Source organism: Solanum tuberosum, unplaced genomic scaffold (assembly GCF_000226075.1).
Source record: "Solanum tuberosum cultivar DM 1-3 516 R44 unplaced genomic scaffold, SolTub_3.0 scf00137, whole genome shotgun sequence".
Lineage (NCBI taxonomy): Eukaryota > Viridiplantae > Streptophyta > Magnoliopsida > Solanales > Solanaceae > Solanum > Solanum tuberosum.
Window position 1 is genome coordinate 740,242 of NW_006239066.1, and position 12,040 is coordinate 752,281.

General features: G+C 33.2%; 1 protein-coding gene across 1 annotated transcript in view; it reads right to left on the bottom strand.

Moving 5' to 3' along the window:
* Positions 1–3,764: 3,764 nt before the first annotated feature.
* LOC102582886 (probable plastid-lipid-associated protein 4, chloroplastic) overlaps positions 3,765–12,040 on the bottom strand; it is a 15,966-nt gene continuing 7,690 nt past the window's right edge. The window contains exons 4-6 of the mRNA XM_006352030.2: positions 7,994–8,068; positions 7,662–7,729; positions 3,765–4,043 (exon numbers count right to left, since the gene is read on the bottom strand). Of these exons, the coding sequence (XP_006352092.1) occupies positions 3,971–4,043; positions 7,662–7,729; positions 7,994–8,068 (216 nt within the window). The 3' untranslated portion in view covers positions 3,765–3,970. The remainder of the gene's footprint in view (positions 4,044–7,661; positions 7,730–7,993; positions 8,069–12,040) is intronic.

Consider the following 12,040-nt stretch of genomic DNA (forward strand, 5'->3'; position numbering starts at 1 on the left):
GCATAGCGGGAAAGTTGTGTGAACTTCAGACTGTACTCATGAACACTCATAGACTCTGGCTTAAGGGTGAGAAACTCTTTTATCTTTGCCTCTCGCAACTCACGAGGAGAGAAACGGCCCATGAGAGCACTCTCAAACACAACCCAACTCACTGTTATGTTTTAAAAATATACTCCTTTCTATGATTTGAGATTAGCGCTAAAAAACTTAGCTCAAAGGCTATCTTGGAAATCAAGGTTTCCTCTCTTGCTTTATTGTGAAAGCATTTACTCTTTACCTGAAAACTAGCCCAAAGGCTCTTTACTGAAAAACTAGCTCAAAGGCTCTTTTGAAAATCTCAGTTTTCCGTTCTTATTTAAATGTGAAAACATTTACTCTTGTGAATACTTAGTTCCCATATATCATTTTAAAGAAGATGAACTTTACTTTACTCTTTCCTCAACTTCAAAGCTTAAGTCTTAAAACAAAGTTTAAACATTTGTGAAAGACTTCTTAAAATATGGTTCATGCCGAATTATGGACATGAACGACTCACTGCAAGGTTTTCAATAACCATAGATAAACCTCAATACTTGGAACTCAAGAAAATCAAGGATACTACTCATTTCAAGAATGCTCCACTCAGAGGGTTCATGCGGAATTATGAGCATGAACTACTCAATTCAAGGACTCAAACATACTTCTCATCTCAAGACTGTTCGACATATCATGTTCATACGGAATTATGGGCATGGACTTCATGGGTAATAGGTAATAGTCTCATCATTAGGATTATAATCTCGGAAGGGTTAGGAACTCGATACTCAAGACTTAGAACTTGAAGATACTACTCCTTTCAAAGATACTAAACTGATGGAGTTCATGCGGAAGTTATGGGCATGAATGACTTGACTCAAGGGTCAAAATATCCATAAGGAACTCAGGTATACGACTCTTCTCATTCTCATACTTACTTCTCAAAACTTAGTTCAAATTAATAGTTGATCTCAAAGGATTCACAATTGAACTCAAAGACTTTCTTGAACTCTACTCTTAACTCTCTCTTGAATGTGAATTATGAATTCAAGAGTTACGGTTCATGATATGAAGGATCTTGTAATGATAAAGTAGACTCATGAATACATTCTCCTCATCCTCATACTCACTTGCTCGAGTCTTGAAACAAGTTATTAGAAATTGTAGAAGACTCTTCAAAAGGACTTAAAGGACTTTCTTAGAATTTTACTTTACTTTATCAAAAAAAAAAAAAAGGACTTTCTTAGAATGTTCAAAAGAATTCTCAAAAACTTAACTCTTAACTCTACCTTGAACTTGAATTATAGATTCAAGGTTGTGATTTGTGATAGGAAAGATCTCATGATGTTTAGGATTGATTTTAGATAGCTAAACATGAGAAAAGATAAAAAAAATTCACTACTTGGAAGCTAGTCCGCGACGCGGGGACACATTAAAATAATTGGTCGCGAAATAACTTTTGAGGCAGAGAGGTCCGTGACCTCTCTGCGACGCGAAGACAACTTTATGAAATGGGTAGGCAGGTCCGAGACGCGGAGTCAAGTGTCAGATTTGTCCAACTTTTCTCTTCTTCATTTTCTAACCCCAAATCGCCTAAATTCGATTCTTTTGCTCAACTTTTCTTTAGATTCAGATAACCATCACATGTACACAAGAATCTAACTCAAAACTACTTTATAAATCGAAACAACAATCTCAAGAACTCCTAAATCTCAGCCCAATTCAAGAATGAAATCAAATTCAAGAACACATATCAATAACATCAGATTTTCAACTTTCTAGAACGAACTTAACGCTGAAATTTACATGATTGGCGTGTGGGTGAACAAACCCAACACTATGGAAGCTTACATACCTGAAAGAACCATCTTCTTGAAGAACTTGAAGGAAAATCTTGAAAGATGAACCCTAGCCTTGGCTTTTCTTGAATTTCTTGAGCATAGAATCTTGGAGTGGATGAGAGGGTTTAGATTTAAGAAAACTAATTTTCTACACGTTTAGGAAAATTTAGATGACCTCCTAAGGGTTTTTAGGATTAAAATACCCCTAAAAAAATAATAAAAACGAGCTAGGAGTCGGTATAATTTTTCACCAGGCAGTGAGGTTCGTATTGGCTCCGTAACGCGGAGCCATCGCGGAGCTGCTGCCAGGTTTGTGCGTCATTAGTAAATCAGTCATAACTTTTTACTTAGAGCTCAGAATTTAGCAAACTCGATGGCGTTGGAAAGAGGACTCGAAGGGCTTTAATTTATATGTTGTTGCTCACCTAACTCATCCTGTACTAGGAGTTATGGTCGTTTGAAATTTGACCAAAAACTTAAGAAAAACTAGAAATGACTTGAATGCTTTTCTCTTCAGTTCTTCTTGGAACTCAATGTGCTACATCTAGTGACCTTAATACTCAAGAAATTTTAAATTCCTTGCAAAAATCTCACTCACTACGAAGAACAGTTCAGGCCTTAGCTCAAAAAAATTCTGGGGTGTTACAGAACTATTGAAATTGGTATAAAAATACCCTCCGTTAACCTACTGGATCTATAATACCCTTGATGTCAATCTTTACGGCCCTATAATACCCTTATTACAAACGACCTCATTAGCAAATATAATTAGAGTTTTCATTTAATACGTGGCATCCTGTGATTCGTTGAAAATTTAATTAATCTAAACAAATTAAATCCCAACCCAAACTTGGATCCACCTATTAATCACCCGCCCCATCTAGAAGCCCCAATTTCCCTTACGTTTCTGTCCGTAAAAGAAACATTGATTCAAGGTCAAAATATTGTGATGGATGAATCAAAAGGCCCAAATTTGTGATAGATGAATCATTTTTTTATAACAATTATGAAGAACCTGTCACTTTCTAGCTCATACATAAACTCTCGATCGTGGGACTCCAAGAAATCCCTTAAGTATGCATATTGTGGAATTGATTCGATTGATCTGGACATGAATGGGTATTGACACTTCAATTCAGCAACTATACAAAATGGATATGAAATGCAGGACTCAAACTATTCATAAGTCGAGAATTGATTCTGAACTAAGATACTTTACCGATGTTGATTTTAATTTGGTGGAATGGACATTAAGAAAGAGGTTTATCATGAAAATAAAGTACACAATGGTGAGAAGTTTGAAAAAAATAAAACATATCTTGCAGGTCCCAAAAATTTTGGTCTGCAAAGGGAAGCACCCTCAAATTGATTCTCAAAAATCTAACAAGCCACCAAGAACAAGGAGAAAGTCTTTTGATGAAACATCTTTTTCAAAAAAGAATTGGGAATTCGAAAAATCTTAGCTATGTTCATGAAGAATTCCATAGCAGAAGGAAAGAGAAAATGGACCTGGTTTATAGGTTTTACCTCTTTAGATGATGGGTTTTCTAGTTGGGGCGGGTAGAAATTAATGGGTGGATCCGGATTTAGGTTGAATTTAATTTGTTTAGATTAATTAAATCTTTAACGAATCGCAGGATGCCACGTATTAAATGAAAACACTAATTTATATGTGTTAATGGGGTTGTTTGTGATAAGGATATTATAGGGCCGTAAAGATTGACGTCAAGGGTATTATAGAGCCAGTAGGTCAACAGAGGGTATTTTTGTACCAATTCTAATAGTTCAAGGGTATTTTAGACTCTTTTCCGTATTTAAAATAATTCTCTAGTCATTAGTAAGAAGAAAAAAACATAGTGAAGAAGAAATACAAGTGCACTCATAAAAAAACATTAAGTAGATGAAGAGAAGAAAAATGTGCATTTTTTGTACACAATATTAGCTCGTGTTGATTATGACAAGAAATTGTGATAAATTTGCATATACACAAGTTTGAAATTACTCACTTTTTGAATGCAATTTTGCAGAGTTAAATTGGAGAGAGAAAAACTTGGTATAATACTAATATAAGATGTGACACTAATTAGTAACTCTGTAAAGTAGATAGTAGCATCTCAAGTAGGGACCTTGTAAGAAGGGTCAACCATTTTCAAAATGAACAAGTTGCCAAGATCACCTCTTGATACCCTGTCAAAAATAGGATAAAGAATTAGAATGGTACAAGAATGAAGTGACATAATCAGCCTAAACTCATTTGATCCGTACAATCCGTTTAGAATTTAATGAGTTGAACATAAAATACATAGTTGATGGACTAAATTTGGGCAAACCCAACTATCTAGACGCAAAGGACTTGTTTGTATGAATTTATGTCATATATATGAACACTTAATTGGAAACATTTGATTGAGAATGTTCATTAATATAAAGAAAGAATAAAAGTTGAGACGGGTTGAGCTGCTATTACTCGTTATTTAACTTATCTTAGCCTAAGTAAATTTTGAATAGGATTGGGCATTGACTCAATTATCAATTTTTTATCTGCCCAACTTCAGTCCAAATTGTCCATTTGTCACACCCCTAAGAAATAGTATTAATATTTGAAGATAGTAATCAATTTCTGATCATACAAGTTCATTCAGTAAACGTGCTATGCAGAATGGAGTTAGTTCAAGATAACCTTGAACTGCAGTATCAAATTCATCTCTTGCTACACCATAAAGCATAGTTGATTACAGAGTGACTAAATTGGCTTAATTGCCCTTCGTTCAGAAGCTCAAATTCCTAAAAACAAGGTACTATCACTAGTACATGAAGTGTTACTTTGTGTTGTCATCAATGTACTAAAGAATCTAATCCTTCCGTGTTGGGATTTATGTAGTTTGATGATTGACAAAGAAAGATGAAACACGTCAACATGATCCAAAGGTACGCTGCCACAAGCAGTACAATTTGGAAAAGTTTTTAAAATAAATTAAAATAAGAGTGTAGAAATTAAGGAATGGATAATGCTAATTTCGTGATAAAAACCCAAGGAAATACACATCAGATAAATTGAAAAGAAAGAATCAATGAGTTATATTCAAAGAAGGAGTCTAAGGAGGCAAGGAGTTTTAATTGAAGGAGTCTCACTTGAAATAGAGCTCTTTAAGTTACTACTGAATTGAAGACTTGGAGCTCGACTATAACACAAGAATCAATGAATTTGATTTGAAGGAGTCTAAAGAAGCAACGAGTTTGAATTGAAGGAGGAGTCTCACTTGAAGTAGAACTCGAAGTCAAGAAAGTTCAAGTCAATGAGGAGTTTGAAGTGAACAATAACTCTACGAAGAATTGTGCTTAAATAGAGGTGTAGTCATCCAAAATACTTGTGCACTTACCGAGCAAAAAGAGCAATTGAAAAATTGACTTCGCAAACGCATCTTCTTTGTGATTGAATCTTGATGTAATCTTAGTTTAGTGAGTTATAAACTGAATTAAGAGTGTTGTCTTCAGGTTGTGATAACTCGAAGAGTTGGGAACACATATCTTGGGAGGTTTGTGTTGAAGGTTGGAAATTAGAGTTAGTTCCTAGGATTGAAAGAGTTGTAATCTAAATCCATAACTTGAAGTTAAGGAATTAGAGTTATTTTCGTAGGTTGCAAAGTTTGTAATCTATTTCCTGTGGAGGCTCAGTGATTTAGTGACGCTGGAGTTAAATCCTGCAGGGGTACAGGTCGTGGTTTTTTACACCTTTTGAGTTAGGTGCTTTCCACGTAAAAATATTGTGTTTTTACTTACTGTTCTTAATGCTTTTTTTGGAACACGTTAGGCAACCTGTCTCACACTTAGGCAAAAAGTTATGTTAGTAAATTACTAGGTCGTGCAAACTATCCTTCAGCAACTACACAAAAAGTGTGAAATAAAGTAAATCAACACAAGGATTTTATGTGGAAAACTCAACTCCCAGGAGTCGGAAACCCCAATCTCCCTCTCTTGTAAATTAGTGAATTACCACTAAATTTGGGCTAACTACCATAGCACATCCCCCCCCCCCCCCTACAATGCACCTGATTGTAGCTAACCTATTCAACAAATCTAGTCAGTCAAGTAAGCACTAAAAATACAAAACAACTTAATACAAATCACTAGGAATGTAAAGGTTTATAATTTACAGCATACCGGATCAACTAGACAACAAGAACTATTATGGATAAAACTTAACAGGGACAATCGATGTTACTCTCTCCAATATAGTTTTGAAATGATGCAGTTGCCGCCAATGATCATAATATGGAACGTCCCTTTTTATAAATATAATTGATACCATTGTGTTTCAAATAGTGTGAAGTCAATTGGTTCTAAAAAGTTTGAAAGCAATTTTTGAACTAGCCATCACATATTGCAAAGATTTTATGGGTTCTGCTAACTTTACTCTACTAATTACTGTTTGGTTATCTACCTTTTTTTAAATTTATGTAATTAAATTTTATACATATTAGGATAGAAATCTCAGAAAATATACTTCGTACTTTATGTTGTATTTTATGTTGTATGCATGTTATGATTAAAAATGACATGAATTTAAAGATTATGTATACTTGTATTGAGATTTTATTAACTGATATATAAGTTGGTTCTATGCATGAAATAATGTGACATTTTTTTTCTGGAATTTGAATAAGTGTTTAGGCTTGCTACTTGCACTAATATTTGCCTTTTCAGTATCTTTTGCTCCATTAATTGAGATTTCGTCTTTCTTTGTATTATGTAACAATACCCAATTAATTTTTACTCGCATGAATAAATTTCTCTTAATAGGGGATTACACCAGGTATGTTGTTGTAGAGTAAATTTCTCTTTAGTGATCAACAAAGAGCTTCTCTTTACCCTTCTTGAGTTTATAATCTAACTCATAACAAGAAAGGGCTAATCTTAAAAATATATATATATACATTTTTAAACATAAATATATACAAAATATTTCTCCATATAACAAGCCATTTAACTCCATGAATTGATATTTTTTAAAATTATAGAGGAAAGAATGTTCAATTCTCTTGATTTCTTTATTTCTAATTATTGCAGAAAAAATTTATTACTCCATATAACATAGTCTTCAGGAAGGTTTCTGCTAGTTTGATTTTTGAAAGAAAGAAATGGAAAAGGGAATAAATTGAATAAGAAAAAAAGAAAAAAAATGAAGAAAAAAGGGAGAGAGAAGGTGGAAGAAGCCATGGCTTCTAATCTGTAAAGCGGAAGTAGCTGCGAGTTATAGAAAAAAGAGAAGGAAATGTAGAACAAGAAAAAGATAGAGAAAAAAGGGAAATGAAATCATCACTGCGAAGCACATTCATACTGAAAAAATGCTATTAAAATTTTTAAAAATTAATATTTGAACGACTTCAATTATACAGTTCTTATTATATATGAAGTATTCTACTTGAAATACAACTTCTTTTTATAAGCCAACAACAATAACATACTCAATGAAATCCCACAAAGTGGGGTCTAGGGAGGGTAGAGTGTAAGCAGTTCTAACCACTACCTCTTTGAGATAGAGAGGTTGTTTCCGAAAGGTCCTAATTTAACTATTAATTTGAGCAATGTAAGCTATGACTGCTAATGTTTCATGTCTTGAAATATTTACTCAGAAACTTTGCTTTATAATATTGATTTTATTTTACAAAACTGTGTACTATATGACGCAGCATACACATGCAACCGAGAAACTAGTATGAAGTAGACATACCATGTTAACAGAATTAAGCGTCGGCTTCTAAAGACTCAAGAATACATGAATTACAACATAATACATAAACTCACCTCAATTCTTCATCCAAGTAAGTAATTTCAAGCTCACCTCTAGCTCTTCCAGGAGCTTTAATAGGTATCTGTCAGCCAACAACGACGAGGCCGAAGTATGTTATGATACATTGAGAGAACACAAAAGGTTTGAAAAAAGAATAAAAAAATACTGATCCATATTTGTGCTCTCATGTTATGTACACCCTCCACAAACTGTCATGAAGTTACATTAACAGCTCATTCTATTTTTTATTTTATTTTTTGTATTTGGAACAGTGAAGTGTATAGAATGCATTACAAACAAAATAACCCTTTGTAGTAAAGTTATGAGTAAAGAATGTGGAACTTACTAGTCCAGCAATTTTGAAATAATCAAACTTTACTGCCACCTTTTGTGCATTCAGAGGGGTCAAATCTGCAGTAACCTTCAGGACATGATTGAAGACGTAAATGATAAAATTTGGAAAGATGCTACTAAAGAAAGAAATAAATGACAAGATATATGTACATATTTTGCTTGGCCAACAATGATTTAACTTTCGCATTTGCTTTCTAGTTAATTAATATGCTTTCTCTCTTCTATAGAGCAAATGTGCAAGGAAACACGCCATTTTTATCCACTTGTTAGAACTTACAGTGACCTATGCATTGTGTTATCGTTTTCGATTAGACAAAGGTTAAGTCACTGTGATATGAAGGGTTCTCTTAAACCTTATGTAGTTGAGGATGATTACCATAGAAGGCTAACTTTCTACCGAACTTCAGATTCATCTTAATAGAATACGATACGCTAACAGTTTGGAACAGTACAATCAAAATTTACAGGAATTAGCAGTTTGTCCTTTGACTTATTAGGGACTTTTGAAACTTTAATTTAGTATCGAAGATCCAAATCATAAAAATTAGGTAGAAGGGACATTTTTTAATTAGTGTTAATGACGCATATCTTAAAAATCCACAAGTTTACTTATTTACAGAAATCCCCTATTCCTCTTCCCCCTCCTCCACAGTCATCTCTCTTCCACTTCCTCCATCTCCACCACCACCTTCAAACAACTGGCAAATGTTTAAACATCTACTCATACAACTAGCAGATGTTTAAGCATCTCTCCAAACAACTAGTTGTAGCCTTTAATCTTTTTGCATACATGCCAAAGAAAATCTCTTCTAAGCTTGTCCAATATTTTCAACACCTTTGAAAGTAATAAGAATAGTGACATAACATAAGTTGGAAGAGCCTCTAGCAATGTTGTCTCATATATCCACATCCTTGTGTTTATTACCCAAAGGCATGCCCAAATAAACTGTGGGCATATTATCTACTTTGCAACCCAGATATCTGCCAGACACTGAATATTGTCCACCTCCTTAATAGGGAACAAATTGTTTTTCCCCCAATTTACTTTTAGACCTATGACAGCTTCAAAAAATAGTAAGATTGTTTTGATGAATCTTATATTTTCTTCCTTGGGTTCACAGACGATGATTGTGTCATCTGCATATAGTAAATGACAAATTTCTTAAATTCACCATTGTTTCCATTAATCTGGAAGTCTTTATTCTGGCTTTTTTGTATGGCTATCCTCATCAACTATCAAAACCTTCCATTGTAAGGATAAACATAAGGATGATAGAAGATCAACCTATATAATTCTCCTTTCATGGGAAAAAGCCCACTGGTTCATCATTCACAAGTTCATAAATCTTGATAGTTTTGATGCAGAATTTGATCAACCCACCCATCTACTGTAGAACCTCTCTAAATTAATACTTGGTAAACTAATAAACTCTCTAAGATAATATTTTTCTACGGTCCCTTCTTGGACCAGTGGAAAAAATCACCAATTTTGATAAGATAATATATTTTCTAAAACAATTTAGTGAAATATGATTTTATTTTATTTTATTTTTTGTTAAAATTTAAATATATGTGAAGTTCATCTATAAATTTTCTTATTGCATCCAAAAGTTCTGATGTTGTTTTCTCAAACTGCACCCAAAAAATTGAGAAAAGTTCTAGACGCGATTAGTGCTTCCTTATGCATAACTTGTTCCAAAAGTATTGTATCGTGTTCAACTTCATCATCAACATTTTTTCTCCGATGGTATCCACAATTTCTTTTAAGCTATGGACCTCTGGACATGTATTGTTTTCACCCGGATAATCTAATAGGCTATATATTGACATTCATTTTATAACGGTAACTAAGATTATTAATCCTGACCTCAAATTCATGAATGCCATTTTCACAAAAGAGTTCATTTAAATTCCTTGGGGTTTCATTCCCCGAACGATGTAATCAAAGTTAACCTTTTCATTAAATCTCGAAAACACTCTTTAAATTAATACATATTAATTTATCAATTAAATAATACCTCCACAAATTACTTATATTTCATGGTCCCAACAATATTAATTTAGAGAGGTTTTACTGTATCTCCAAAGCCCATTTGCTTTTCAGTGGACAACATAAACTTCAAGACTTTAGTTGACATGATCATATGTACTTCCAATGTCCAGCTTGCACATTACCCTAGGGTCATTTCCTCTCATTCTTGAGACAACACATTCACTTGTAATAAGAGCAACATCCATTATTTATCTCCCTTTAGTGAATGTCATCTGATGTTTGATGCAGATTGGAGTGGGGGTGGGGGTGGGGGGACTGATAACAAAGAAGATGAAGTACTCCTACCTGTACACCTATTATTTCCTTTTTGTTTAAGCAATAAAAGTTAATCGAATAAATAATAGAGAAAAACTAATAAAAGTAAGGAAGGGCATATTTGTCAATTAATATTTTATTTATATTATGATAAAAAAGTTTAAATAATAGTTACAAGAAAATCAAAATAAGAAAAGTAAGTGTAATATTGAAAACCATAAGGCAGGTCAAAGTGATGAAACGAAACCTGAGGGAAGGTCACGAAAAATTAGCTCTAAATATTAATGCAATAGTCACAACCTTGAGATATATTTATAATTAGCAAAGAGCTCCAACAATGGCCACACACACGAACTTTCACTATATCCTCCAGATTGTATGACATTAAACTCAAAACCGATGTTGATAATCTACCAGTTAGGAGTAAAAGAGTACACTATGCACACAACTCTTATGATGATAACCAGAAGTCACAAACTTGTGGCTGTTTATTGAGGTCAGTGAAACACATCCCATAACTCATGGACTGAGATCAATAAATCGAAATTATAAGCTTAATGCTTGTGACATAGAGAATGAAACCCGACATGATTTCAGAGAAAATCTCTAGAAGCCTTGCATATATTCTTCTTTTTCTTATTTGTCATGTTTCTCTTCAGTTCTGTGGTTTGCTCCAGATAGATATCAGATAAAGTCCAAAAACTTGTGGTGAATTGGTTATGGAAAACAAAAGAGAAACCCAAGAATCAACAAAATCTAAAATGTGCACACTGAAGAACTAGTTAAGGTGGAGAGAAAAGAAGAAAAAATAGTACAAATCAAGACTCTTCATCTGAATTGCAGAGATAAATCCAAGAAGCAATTTAAATTGTGTCAGAAAATATGTGGGAGGAGACTAGTAAGTGAATGCTGAGGATCAAACCGTTAAAGAGCAAACAGACTTTAGGAATGAGATTAAAGGTGCACCAATATTTTCCATGTAAAAGAAGAAGGATGATTTTGAGTCTAAACCCAAAGATAAGGGATTATTTTTAAATTTTTCTCTACGCAAATGTAATCCTGATAAAAATGGAGTTGGCATAACTAAGCCTTTAGTTACTTCTGTTACCATTTTATTGTGTTAGGAATTGAAATTATATTATTCAGTAAAGTTCATAAAAAAGAACTTGCACCATCCTGAAAATTCAATCAGAATATTCTGCTTAACAAAAATTTAACAAAGTAATTCTAGAGGCGATAATGTGAAGAAGATATATTGAAGAAATTCAACAGTAGTGAAACAAAACGACGTATACTAATTCTAAGCTCACCATAACAGATCAAACCTAATCATAATATAAAACTGTCATACTTGGGCAGAACTTGCACTCAGTACCACAGTTATGACAACTACAGATAAGGTTTGTGATGTCCCAGTAATTTAACAAAAGGCTATTATTCTGGTTAATGTGCGGAACTGGTAGTTGAGGAATTCATAGAAGTGGTAGTGTGGTAGTATGGTAGGTGAGTAATTTATTTTAACCATTTTTATTATAATATTTTTTGTCAAGTGTCTTAATCTTGATACCTCTTTAATATTATTTTTTAGGGTTGCGGAATTCATGGTAAAATGTAATAATATTTATTGTAATATTCTTCCAATAGTTGTTTTAATCTGAATATTTCTTTAATATTATTTATGATATATTCTAGATATAACATATCTTGGGTTCTTTGGTACATATATAAATT